At 41.5% G+C, this 14,417-nt stretch overlaps 1 protein-coding gene across 8 annotated transcripts in view; it reads right to left on the bottom strand.

The window, feature by feature from the left end:
- Positions 1-14,385, bottom strand: part of pnpla6 (patatin-like phospholipase domain containing 6) — a 196,591-nt gene extending 182,206 nt beyond the window's left edge. For 6 of the 8 annotated variants that reach the window (XM_072248096.1, XM_072248099.1, XM_072248098.1 and 3 more), the window contains exons 1-2: positions 14,329-14,385; positions 3,307-3,388 (exon numbers count right to left, since the gene is read on the bottom strand). In XM_072248096.1, coding sequence (XP_072104197.1) covers positions 3,307-3,345 — 39 coding nt within the window. In that variant the 5' untranslated portion in view covers positions 3,346-3,388; positions 14,329-14,385. The remainder of the gene's footprint in view (positions 1-3,306; positions 3,389-14,328) is intronic. The other 2 variants (XM_072248101.1, XM_072248097.1) reach the window with 2 other exon arrangements.
- Between the last annotated feature and the right edge of the window lie 32 nt (positions 14,386-14,417).

The following is a 14,417-nucleotide window of genomic DNA, read 5'->3' as shown; positions in this document are numbered from 1 at the left end:
GCCAAGGTAAAACATTTCTGGCCTTATCTGAGCATGGTGAGTTAATACACTCTTGCTCAAAGGATGGAGAAGCAAGGTCTTTGAATATTTTTGCTGAGTGTAGACAGAAAGGGAGATGAAAGGTTACAGGTGGTAAATGAGAATTAAAATTTTAAGTTATAATCAGATCAGACACATGGAAAAGACTGGTCTACTCATGCTCCTAATTCACACATTTATCGAATGATAATTACTATGTCAAATTCCTTTCCCACTTCTCACTCATTTTCAACTATTACAGGGATGTTTTACTTGCCTTTCCCGATGAAGACCTGTACAAAATATCTGTTCCAAGTCGCACCCATTTCCTCTTCATTATTAATTCCTCCATCTTATCTTTCAAGAAACAAAGATTTTATCTACTTTTCTAGATGCTTGCCAATGCTCTTACTGGCTGCTTTTATATTTCTTGCTAGTTCATTTTCATAATCTAATTACTACCATTTTTTTCCTAATCATCCTTTGCTGGCTTCTAAATGCGTTTCCAATATTCTGACCAGTAATTTTCATAATTGTGGCATACCCATTCAGCCCACTGAGTCTGTGTCAATCATCCAGCACCCATCTACACTGATCCTTCAATCTCCATTATTTTAGTTATTAGTTTCACATTTGAGTATTACAGCAATTCCATAAATTCCTCCCCATTTACCTAGCCTCTTGCATTTTAATGTTTTGAATGCACATTAATCAAATTAACTTTTGCTTTTGTGAATATCTTTAAGTTTCAGACCTTTTTATTTTAAATCCAGGCTTTGCACTCAGACTGATCCTACCACATTTCACAAACCCCAATCTAAAATGGGATGATCCTTGGTTGTTTCTACAAGCGTCCGAAGATGTCCAACTATACTCTAGAAGTTTATCCTCATTATCTTTGCCTCATTAGTGATTACTCAATCCTGACCATTAATTTCTACCTGTACCGTGCAATTTACGATAAATATAACATTTAAAGAATCTTTAATGTGTTCATTAACTGTTTTCATGACACTGCCTTTACAGATAGATCAGTCTTGTTTCCGGATGTTTTGTCACCTCCTGTCATACTTACTATCCATATTGTAACCATGCATTCGATCATTCCCCGACTATATTTACTCATCGAAACCCTGCCTCTCCCTTGCCCTACCCCAATATGCAATTTAGTCCTTTCTGTGAGTTACTCAATTCAACAATTTAATCTCAATTTAACTTAAATCTTTCTCACCTGAACTCAATTTTCCAGTGTCCCTTGAATTGAAATCTATTCTGCAATAGCCCACCACCAGGTGTCCCAAAACCTATCAACAAGGAACAAAACCGGAATGCAATGGAATTCTCTCCTACCGACAACAGCCAACAGGCTTAAACATCATTCAGAATAAATCAGTTCACTTGATCAGCACTTTCTCACCACTACTCAGCTGCAGTGCATACTTCCTCCTGGGATTTTCCTCTTCTAATCTATCTGACTGCTCAATCAAAATTCTAATTCTCTACCACACTTCGTGTTAATCTATTCTTAGACAGACACTTTCATTTCCTTAACTCTCACCTTTTTATCAAGATAGACTTTCTAGCAAATAGAAAGTAATTTAGTCATGTCTCAGAATACAGTTTTGTAAAAGACATAGTTTTGGTAGTTTCAGTGTATTCAATAGCTTGGGATCAAATGAATGTTGAAAATATAGGATGGCTGCTGATCAAGCCTTAAATTATACTGTATCTTTCCACACAATGAGCTCAGCCAAGATTCAATGATACAAAGTAAGCTTCAGCTCAATGTCAAAATTCTCAGTGAAGACACAAAGGGAATTGTAATACAATCCCTCCAAGTATCCACTCTATTTCTAGCTTCTGGAAATTCAACTATTTTTAATTGCTAAACCTTTCTGTCCACTACCAAGAGAGTATGCCTTGGAAATGCCTCAAGAAATTACTCAAAATCCAGGAGTATAAAAAAGATCAAAGACCAGTGGTAGAGTCATTCAAGGTCAATGTTAATGCCTCATTGTAACAAATCTCCTGCTCCCTCAGTGAACATTAAGAAAAAACCCACTAACTGTGACACTAGAAATGAGCAGTCAAATGATCTTCAGAAGATGCAATGAGCACATTGCATTGAGATAACACATGGCCCTACACCACAAAGAGCACTCACATTGGTCATTTACAACAGTGGCAGACTCCAGTTCCAGGAATCTCAGCTTTCAATTGTTGAGGAAAATCTATTCCTATTTCCAGGAGCTAGGGGAAAATAAATGAAGACAGCTTCCAACAGTTCTACTGTATTCTCCACTACTATCTTTACAGTCATTTCCCATGTGATTTCAAGAGAAAGATGAGAGATGACCTGATAGAGGTGTACAAAATGATGAAAGGAGTTGATTGTTGGGTAGCCAGAGGCTTTTTTCAAGGACTGAAATGGCTAACATGAGGGGGTATAGTTTTAAGGTGCTTGGAAGTAGGTACAAGGGGGATGTGGTGGGTGCATGGAATGCACTGCCAGCAAAGGTGGTAGAGGCTGATACAATAGGATCTTAGATAGGTACATGGAGCTGAGAAAAATAGAGGGCTATTCTAGGCAGTTTCTAGAGTAAGTTACATGGTCGGCACAACATTGTGGGCCGAAGGGCCTGTAATGTGCTGCAGATTTCTATGTTCTATGTTAAAAGATATAATGGTGCTAAAATCCCTGCAGAATTTTCTCTATTTCTGCATAAATATGAACTAAAATATGATCAGATCTTCATGCAAGTCCTAAAACTAGATGAAGAGAACACAATTAAATAAATATTCTGCTGAGTTCCTCCAGTATTCTGTGCGCATTGCCCTATATACTGCATACACACTTAGATAATAAGTACACTTTGAATCAGAATCAGCTTTATTATCACTGTCTTATATGACATGAAATTTGTTACTTTGCAGCAGTCGTACAGTGCAGATATAAAGATGGAAAACTCAGGCTCCAGGTCAATATGCGCGAGGAGGACAGAAATATGGAGTGTTAGGAATAAATAAATCATACATGGATCGATCAGAAACTAATTGGACCATTCAAACAACATAATTGCTCCTAGCTAAATTACGTCATATACATATTACAAGTGAGGATATTCATTAAACCCAGGGTCACATAACTCGGAGGCTCAAAGCTAGATAAACCCTATAGGTTTCCTTACACGCCAATTCTTAGCCAAGCCCCTCCTAAACCCAGCAAAATAAAAAACAAGCTTCACAACATCTTATATGCAAGCCACGAAATCATTTTCAATGATGTACCTCTAAATCCTCCGCATGGTGAGCTTCATTCTGCCCCATTCTTTTCAGTTCACTTTGTCAAATCCTCCCATAAGGTAGGGTGCTTGTCCAGAATACAAGGGTGGAAGGTGAAAAGAAAAAAAAAACAAAAACCACAAATAATTCAAGTTCTCAATCGTTAGCTTAAATTCCAATCTCTTCGACAGTATGGAAACACAACAGGCACAGTCAGCGGCTTTTACTTTTCTCTGAAAGCATGCAGTACCATGAATTATGGATTGTTCCCGACTCTTCACCCAAATCACTTCTACTCTTATATCTTCAAAGGAAAATACTGTGGGCAGACTCTCATCTTGAAAATACAAGACAGGTAAGAACAGTCACATGCAGTCTACAAGTAGGTTGTTGTCGTAAGCACATGTACATTCATGTTAAAAATGGCTCAAGTCTTGAACTAATCTGCACTTCCTCTACATGCTTATGCAGGAATTCGATATGAACCAACAATGCTTTGAATTTTCTGATAAGACATTTGCTGAGTCCGCAGGCTATATATTCACTGGAGCACTTTAGATTAGGTTTTCCGCAGAACTGTCTCATACAGGTTTCAATTTCTTCTAAATTAGCATCGAAAATCTAGTGTTTTTGGTGCCCGTCTCAAACTTTCTTCTCACATTAACGATTTCACTTGACCACTGTTCCTAGTTAGATCAGCTGTTCATAACCTGGAGCTGAGCTTCCACCCCAATATCCCAACTATCACCAAGATTTCAATCATGTTGAACTAAAATATACTTTCTTGTTTTAATCGTGTTCTTCTTAGTAAAATATTGTGTAAAATTTATATTTGGATTTATTATGAATACTGCTTACACGATGCTATGTGTCTGTGATGCTGCTGCAAGTAAGTCTTTGTTTGCACTTGTGCATGTATATATTTGCGTATATGACAACTCAACTTTGACTTCCTACTTTGATCTGCACAACATTCCTTAATTCCTCACTCATATTCCAGCTACTTTCAAGTCTGGCAATGATCGACTAATTGGCCAGCTATTTTACTCTCTCCTCCAAATTCTTCTATTAATTTCCATTACCCAACTATTATTAACTGAGCTTCCAGATGTCTAGCCCCTAATCTACCTCAAACTCTGGCTCTTTCTATTCCTTAATAGGTGCCACTCAATTGCACTGGAAACACTTTCATCTTTCTTCTTTAGTTTATATGTTTTTCAGGATGCAAGAGTCATTGACAAGATTAGCAACTTTTGCCAATGGTGATGTCAAGTTATTTTTAGGGACCAAAATAATCTTTTAGGCGGAGGTACATTCACATACTATTGAGCAGGCAACAGCACTGGGTAGATGGGGATACCGTTAGTACCAAGAGTTTTTATTTTCCCCATCACCTGGAGTGAGAATTAAAGAAAGGCAATAAATGCCATCTTTTCTGGTAATGATCACATCCTGAAAAATGGATAAATTTAAAAATTGATGAGAAGTGTTGCAAACAGTGCTTTTAAGTGACACATCAGTTATAACAAAGAATTGTACAAGACAGGAACAGGTTTTCATACCACAAATTAAAAATTAAATTAATTACCGTCTGCCTGAAACACATCCTTCCTTATTCACATATCCACTTAAAAGCCTTGTAAAGGCCACCACCATATGTGCTTCCACCACCAAGCTTGCCAGCACATTCCAGGCATCTACAACCCTGAGTAAAAACGATTGCTCTGCACATCTCCTTCGAATTTACCACTCAACTTAAATGCATGCTCTGGCAGGAGCTGCATTCAGACTAAATCAAGCTGAATTGTTTCACTGGCTAGATTTGTACTTTGCACAAAGAATAATGGTTGTGCTCACTGAGGGCTCATTGCAAACACCAGTATGCCTACTGAATTTCTCAGCATGGCATCTTAGATGCAGCCATGTTAAACTGTCTCATCAATGGCCTTCCTTCATGATAAGGATGGGACTGGTATGGCCTCTGGTGATTGGTCCACATTGGGCTCGAGTGATAGTTCCTCAGATAATAAAAGATTCACACCAGTCAGGGATAAGGCGACAAATAAAGACAACATATATGTCCCACTAACATCAGGCAGATTTCAATTTGAACAATGTAGTTCAATCATTAAGCTTGACAATAGTAATGCAATTAATTATCATGCACCAGCTGTATTACCATTTCTCTGGTGACCAAAAAACTCAAGTAAATTGACATCACTCAGGGAAAAGTAGCTAGGTGGATTGGTGTAGTAACCACGAATCAAATTATTCTTTAGCAAAGTCGCAATCTTTGGACCCATCTAATAGGTGTTTCCTATCTTTGCAAGGGAACCAAAATTGCATACAATGCTCTCACTGCCTCCACCCCCAAGGCCCAGAACAACTGCAACAAGAGTTCCTCACTTATATTTAAGTCTTTGTGTAACAAGAGTTACATGTTAACCATGTTGTCTCAGAACTGTTTGTTTCACCTACACATTGACCTTCAATGACTCTTATTTCGGCACCACTCAATGGAATTAGGACCTCAAGCCTCGGGGTCACCTGTTTACAGCCACCAGGAGAGAGGGGTCCGAGCTGGTGCACCCGGACAGGAGACAGCGCTGCCCTCCTAGTGTTCACTTGGCAGAAGACAAGCTCTATTGTGATCAACCTTAGATTGATGGCGTGAATTTTAGACTCTTTTATTGCTTGATTGTGATATCATTTGTGTTTGCTATCTTGTGTGTGCTTTGTGCTGTGTATGACTGTTGGTACTCTGTTCTGCTCCTCGACTCCTGAGGTAACATTGTTTCGTTTGGTTACATTTATGAATATTCATGTATGGTTGAATGACAATTAAACTTGAATTGAATTGGATAAGCACAGAGGTCCTTTTGAATATTAAAATTACTAAACCTTACCATTTTAAAAAAAAATTTCTACTTTTCTGATTATATGCAGAGATGGTAACTTCACATTTTTCCGCACACCGTATTTCATCTGCATTGTTCTCAATTGTTTATCCAAAATCCCCTGAAGCCTCTTTACACCCTCCTCCACACTCTTAGATTCACATGGTTTACTACCATCAACAAACCTCAAATATGACATTTGGTCCCTCAGACACATTGTTGACAGACTGTGAAAAACTTTGATCCCTATGGTTTACCCCTAACCTATTTTAATTGCTGCTCTGTTTCCTGTCTGATAAGCAACTCTCAAACCATATTAGGATATCACTCCAAAGTCCATGCACTCCAATATTGGGAGAAATTTTGTACAGGATCTTAGAGAGTCTTCTGAACATTCACACACAAATATACCTCAATCATTGGTTTTCCCTTGACTACTTTCCTTGTCATATCCTCAGAAATCTCCAGATCAGTAAAACACAGCTTTCCTCTCTTAAATTCATGCTGATTCTGTTCAGGACTATTATTATTTTCAAGGTGCTCAATTATTAGGTGGCACAGCGGTTTAGAGCTGCTGCATCACAGCCCCAGTGATCTGGGTTCAACCCTAACTTCCTGTACCGTCTTGTGTATAGTTTGCACAGGAACCCTGTGGCCACTGGGCTTTCACTGTGGGTGTTCTTCACATTCCAGCCATGTATAAATTCTCCCTTCTTCTGGATGAGGGGTGTGGAAGAACTGGGGGTGGGGGAAATTTAAGGGGTACATTAGGTTACTAAAATATCTGGGGGACTGGGATTGATGGGGATGGCACAGATGGGTACCAGATGGGTAAGGCATAGATGGGTACCAGATGGGGATGGCATAGACGGGTACCAGATGGTCAGTGTAGATATGGTGCGCTGAAGGGTCTCTTCCCTCACTACATAACTATTTCTCCACATGCGCAGTTTTTAAAATCTATGTCATCACAGATAATTCTTAAACATATTCATCCCAAGAAGCAACTCCACAATTTTGTTACATTAGGATGTGCTGATCAGGGTGAGCATCTTACTGGTCAAAAAGACAGCATCCATCATTAAAGAGCTCCACCACCCAGAACATGCCTTCTTCTTATTGCTGCCATCAAGGAGTCTGAAGACACACTCAGCATTTCAGGAACAGCTTCTTCCTCTCTGCCATCAGATTTCCGAATGGACAATGAACACATTCTCAGCATTTTTTCACCTCTATTTTTGCACCCTACTTACTTATTTTTCCTATACTTGTTATTCTAATTCATAGTTCTTATTACCATCTATTGCAATGTACAGACACAAAACAACAAATTTCATGACATATGCCAGTGATATTAAACCTGATTCTGATTCTCTCTAGTACAATACTTGAGTGCCCTTCACCTGCACAAAAAAATGCACTTTGGGTACTTGTGTGTTTACATTATATCAGCTGTGTTCTGATGCAATTCTTCCTGGAAGGAATATAATGCTTTAAATTTACAAAAGAAGTGCAGTACTACCACCTATCTTAAGTGAAATCAAAGTCCCCAATTAAGTGAATTGTGCAACTTGATAAAGGAGAAAGTGGAGTCCCTTGTGCAATTGTGAAGCCAATCTTCTTGCATAATAAACATACAGCACATATTTAGGAAAACCTGCTGTAGACATCCCACCCTGCAAAAACTAATTTCAGGGAGGTAGCACCCCCGCCCCACCCCCGTCGACTCCAAGGGTGTATGTAATACTTTGTTTAGTGATTTTGTCTCATCTGTAAACCAAGTTGGGTATATGCAGCAAATGTGACATTAAAATATATGCTTATATTATCATGTTTATTCAATTACAACTTTAAGCAAGTCTACAGGGAGTTTGGCCTCACCATGTGGGACATCAATAGCGTAGCTCTTTGGCAGCTAGCCAGTTAGCTTAAATCAAGGGTTCCCAACCTTTTTTGCACCGCGGACCGGTTTAATATTGACAATATTCTTGCGGACCGGCAACCCGGGGGGGGGGGGGGGGAGCAAGGTGTTAATCACAACCGGAATATAGGTGATAAGTCAACTATAAGTCACTTATAAGTGGCTAATACACTCAATTTCGTTTCTAAAGGGGTTTATCTAACAAATTTAATATTAAACACAGCGCATATTTTCCTCGCATGAACGTACTGATAAGTCAATTATAACAGTGGTCCCAAACCTCCGGGCCGCAAAGAATGCAGCGGTACAGCGGTAGCCAGAACGCACCCAGCACACCTTTAAGAAAAAAGTCCAAATAAGCTAATTGATTAGGTTTCACCCAGCACGTAAATGTCGGCTCAGATCAGAGATGACGCAATCGGCAATCGCCTATCGCCTCTGATCTGGGCCAACATTTACGTGCCCGGTGGCACCTAATTAATTAGCTTGCTTATTTCAGCTTTTTTCTTAAAGATGTGCTGGGTGCGTTCCTGCCACCGCTGTATTCTTCGCGGCCCAGAGGTTGGGGACCACTGAATTATAAGTCACTTATAAGTCAATAGCATCATAACATTTTAAGTAATGTTTGGATATGAAACAAACAGCGCATATTTTCCTCGTATGAACATATAAAATCATTGCAACACACCAATATCGCTGAATCAGTGCGAGCCCTGGGCTTGTTTTCCTGCAACAAGATGGTCCTATCGAGGGGTGATGCAAGACAGCGATACTCGAAGGGGGTTCCTAATGTCCAGTCTATTCCGCAATTTAGTTTTTGTTGCATTCATTGCAGAAAACTCCGCTTCGCAGAAATATGTTGGAAATGGAAGCAACGTTTTCAGTGCTTTCATGGCTATCTCAGGATATTTAGCCTTGACTTTAATCCAGAATACCGGCAGAGATGTTATGTCAAACATACTTTTCAGCCCACCGTCATTTGCAAGCTCGAGGAGTTGATCTTTCTCCCACGCTGACATGGATGATTCACTGGGGACATTCACAAATGGGTCACGGACCCATTCCTTTGCACGTCTTGGGTCACTGATGACCTCGCGTGCGTTAAAATCCAACAGTGCGTGACCGGGAATGAGGAAAGTTGTAGCTGACTCATATCGTTTCATATCACCAAATCATATTGCTTCCTCGCAGGCCGGTGGTTGGGGACCACCCTTAGCACGAAGAGAGACCAATCAGGATGCTCGCTCTTCCTCTCCCTCTCGAAAAAAATCGATTTCTGGGATATTGTATATAACTTCCGGGCATCAGGGAGCCACTATCGATATGCAGGAGACTCCCGGAACTACCGGGAGAGGTGGGATGTCTGCTGCTGTTACTTCAGCATAAGCCGGTGGTTGCTGACTATTTATTCAAACTTGTCTCAATTCCAATAAAAGTAGTCACAGTAATAAAATTGTACCAGAGAGCATGGAGCAGGGAACTAAGCATGCTGGTCACATGCTGACAGAAAACAATAGGACAGCAATGTAGTGTATAACTGAAACCATCTTGAACACATCCAGCAGGGCATTTCCTGCAGGTCTTCATCTCACTGGGTCATTTCCAGCAGTGCTTTTCCGGAAACACATTTACATCAATGACACTGGATGATGGAACTTTGACAAAAGAGGGTACATGGTGAAGAGCCTGCAATCTGGACGATTTGAAAAGTTTGCAGTTCAACCTTCAGCATTGTCTTCATCCCTCTAATACACAAAAGCAAATACAGTGCTTCTTTGCAGGTCCCTGCAGGTAACCTCACCTCATGCCAATGCACAAATGCAGTCTATCAAATACAAACTCAAAATGGAAGATGTAGAAAGAAAAGGGGGTGGGAAGCTATCCCAGATAGCTTCAGAGCTGTGGAATTTCTTTCCAGGGTTTGTATTCACTGCAAAATTTGTCTCAACATTCAAGATTATATTGGCCAAGTGAATGAAATTAGATAAATTAAAGTAAATCAGTACAAACCACATAAATTTGTGAACCTGAAGGGAGTAATTTCTGACATTTTTGAATGGTAACACAAAAATGACTAATGAAAACCATCATTCTTCTAAGAAGGGGAAATCTTCCACCACTATTTGCACTGAGTTACACATAACCAATTTCACACTTAGTTGCCAATTCTATCACCCAATTTCTTTCAGAAAACAAGGCTATGCAATTTAACATGCCTCACCATTCCAGAAAGAAGCTGCACCAAAATTAAACAGTTCTGATTTTTAATCAACTGTTATTATTTGGTATTGCCTGTTACACTGCTGGCATTTAGGGCAGCTAACTATTATAGATTAAGTGTTCAGAAATCATTAATGCCAGCAATTGACTAATAAAGTACACATTTAAAAATGCATGCAAAAGGAGGAGGGAAATAAAACAGGAAACGTTATAACCTTGCCATGCAAAGCCCCAGAAGTCACACGGCTGCATACAATACAAAGCTCAGTTCTTCATGCAAGTCATATACTTATTGTGCCTGCTCAAAAATGTCCAATATAACCAGAGCAGCTTCATAGTAAGTCTTCTGTTGCACTAGACACGCAAAGATATGACACCAACATAGTAAATACCAGAAAAAAAACAAATTGAAAAACACAAATGTATATGTTAGAAATCTGCAACGAAAGCAAAGTATGCTAAATATGCTAAGAATGCCATTTCATTTGGCCGCATACAGTATTTGTATGCAGTTGAATGACAATAAACTTAAACCTTGCTGATAATAATTTCAGGCAGCATGTTAGGACAGGATTAAAGAGTTTGTCTTTCAGACCGAGATTTTCATTGGGATTGGAAAGGAAGGGGGAAGAAGCCAGGACAAGGTGGTGGGGGAAAGGGTACAAAGTAGAAGGTGACAGTTGAAGCTGGGTGAGAGGTTAGATAGTTGGGTGCGGAGCGGGAGGATGATGTGAGAAGCTGGGAAGTGTTAGCTGGAAAAGGTAAAAGGCTGAAGGAGGAGAAATGGACCATGGGGAAAGGAATGAGGGGGGAGGCACCTCAGGGGAGTGATAGTCAGGTAGGAGAAGGCATTAGAGAAGGGCCAAAATGGGGAATGCAAAAGAAGAGATGGGGGAAGGGAGAAAAATTACCAGTTGGAGATAACAATTCCACTCTATCCCCCTTAGTTCAGTTCCTTCCCACATACATCCATGGCATTTCACATGTTCTTGATCTCTTCAACAGCTTTCAGTTCCCTTGCCCTGATTGCCTCACTTTCACAATGGATGCCCAGTCCCTGTGCACTTCTATCCCCCATCAAGAAGGCCCTGTTTTTCTCTAGACAGTAGACCTAACCTCTACCACCATCCTCCTCCATCGGTCAGAACTGATCCTTAAACTCAACAATTTCTCTTTCACCTCCTCCTACATTCCATGGACCGCAGCTATGCCTACTTTTTTGTTTGCTACATAGAACAGTCCCTGTTCCAAGCCTACACTGGTGACACTCCCCAATTCTTTCTGCGCTACATTGACCACTGCATTGGTTCTGTTTCATGCACCCATGCTGAGCTTGTCAATTTCATCAACTCTGCCTCCAACTTCCATCCTGCTCTTAAATTCACTTGGTCCATTTCGGACACCTCTCTCCCCTTTCTTGATCTCTGGAGCCAGACTAATGTTGACAAACTGTCCATGCTGGGACAACACCTTTTTCTGTAACTGGATCTTGGTGTTGTTGACAGAAAGACACCAGTCAGTCTGAGTTGGCAGCAATATCTCAAGCTCAATCAGATTGAGCAATAGTGTTGTGCACTGCTGACTCATGACTGCACTGCTTGATCCAGCTAAAACTGCATCATTAATTTCGCTGATGTACTACAGTGGCTGGTCTGATCAGCAACAATGATGAGTTGCCATACAAAGAGAAAGTAGAGAGGTTTGTCAAATGGTGCAAAAACAACAACCTGAGTCTTAACATGGACAAGATGATATTACTGTGGATTCAGCAAGTTGCAGGTCGACTGCTTTCCACTGCGCATCAATCGCCCTATCATGGAGACAGTGAAGAGCACCAAATTTTTTTGTGTGCACATACCTGATGATCTAACCTGGACCCACAACAGCTCCTCTTTAGTTAAGAAGGCAGAGGCATCTACACTTTCTCAGCAGTTTGAGGCATGCGAGGCTCCCTGCCCCCATTTAAGAACTTTCGACAGGAGCATCATCGAGAGTGTTTTGTCCGACTACCCCACCTTCCCACTTACGATATGCACCGGAAACATCGTATATGAAGAGTCTAAAGCATCACCGAGGATCCCTACCACCCATCCCACAATCTCTTTAACACACTACCATCAGGAAAGAGGTACAGGAGCATCAGGACTAGGTCTGTCAGACCGGGTAACAGCTTCTCTCCACCCTCCCTCCACTCCCAGGCTGTGACACCAATGAATACTCTACCACCATCAAGGTCTCGTCACTAGGGCAGCAAGCTGTTTACTATACAGTTTATTGTTTACCTGTGCTGTGCATTTCACACTAATTTTGAATTTTATTTATTAACTTACTTTTTGCAATATTTTGCTTTATGTGCTGAGTGTGATATACATATTGAGGGTGAACTGCAGTCAGGAAGAATGTTGTTTTATTTAATGTGCACAGTCAGATGGCAATAACACAAAATAGGCTGGAGGAACTCAATAGGTCAGGCAGCATCTATGGAAGGAAATAAACAGTTGACATTTTGGGGCCAAAGTCGTTACTCAAGAATGAAAGAAAGAGGGCAAAGGTCAGAATAGAGAGGGGAGAGGGGAGAAGTGTTTACTTGCAAGTGTTAGATAAATGCACGTAGCACGGGGAAGGTGGGTGTGTGGGGGAGAGGAGGGAAGGTGGGTGCACGGGCAATAGAGGAAGAGAGAGAGAGAAAGCGTAAAAGGAGAATAACGCAAGAAGTTCAGGGGTGCTAGGTGGCTAGCTACTTGACCAGTTGGACTAAACAGTAGTACAATCCACTCAGCTTCCTGCTGACACAATGTTAAAGCAGTATTCTGAGGATTCAGCTTTTTCTTCACATTCTCCATGCAAACACAATCAGACTGTACTATTACATGCACCTCTGCTGACAGACCTAAAAGGTGACACTTGACTAACAGGCAGCGCTGCCTACTCCAATTCTCTGCCTGTTCTCAATGTATTCTCAAAAACTTTCAACTGTCAGCAAAGTTTACCCCTTTTGCCCAAATTACCTGGTGGCTAACCTCATCCTCAACTCAATTTTGGAAAATCTTCTTCACAAGTACATAATCAGTCAATGGTAAACGTAATCTTCTGATCACTTTTCATCTTATTCTTAACAAAACAAGCAGCTCTGTAAATAATAAGTTCTACTGCAATGTATTATGTCTACACAGAAAGAGCTTAGATCCCAGAAGTAAAGCTAAGGAAACAAAGTGTGGTCCATTTGCTGTAGAGTAAAACAAGACTACAGACCACCTAGCTAAGTGTCAGCTTCAAACTTCCACTTAAACGCAGAGTCCTGCATATTCTGCAGAACCAAGCAATAACATGGGCACAATCAGCATTAGGGTGGGGTTGCAGGTTGCATGACGGGATGACAGGGGATGCATGAAATGGTCAGGACTACACGTTGGAGAGTAGGGGGTTGAGATTCTGTGGTGGGGGTAGGAGCGGGAGCGTGAAGGGGAATGGAGGTGAAATATAGAGACAAAAGGCAGGGAGAGACGACATTTGAAGTCAGGCAGTCAGAGGGTGATAGGTAGGTTGAGGCACTAACACTGACAGAGACAGGGTCATGAGTCAAAGGATAGAGAGCAACAGGGGCTGCAGCTGGCGCTTGTCAGAACATGACAGGGGTTGCTGGAGTGGGGAGTCAAAGGGCGAAGAAGACAGCGGTCGGGTCCGGAGCAGGGTGAATGCTGAGTGAACCCCGTCTCGTCGGCGGGAGATAGGCGAGAGCTTGGGGGTTAGACAAGGCGAAGGGGCGAGCGTTTGCGGTGGACGGTGGCTGGGGAGGGAGAAGGTTTGGGACATTGGATGAGGTGACGGGAAAATGGGGCAGAGGTGGTTGGGGGGCGTGCTCTGGTGAGCCCAGCCCGGATCGTCATCTAGACCCGCCCCCAGCCAACCTCTGGCGATACCCGGGCTATAGAAACCCTTCCCGCCGCCAAACCACGCCACTAGCGCAGCCGACAACCACACTGCACCTACCAGACCGCTCTCGCCGCCGCAATGCCCTCTGCAGCCTCTTGTCACATCACCTGGCCAACGCGCCGGAAACAAACGCCCCAACACCTGAC

The sequence above is a fragment of the Mobula birostris genome, chromosome 32 (genome assembly GCF_030028105.1).
Source record: "Mobula birostris isolate sMobBir1 chromosome 32, sMobBir1.hap1, whole genome shotgun sequence".
NCBI classification, from domain to species: Eukaryota; Metazoa; Chordata; class Chondrichthyes; order Myliobatiformes; family Myliobatidae; genus Mobula; species Mobula birostris.
This window is presented reverse-complemented; position numbering and strand designations above follow the sequence as displayed.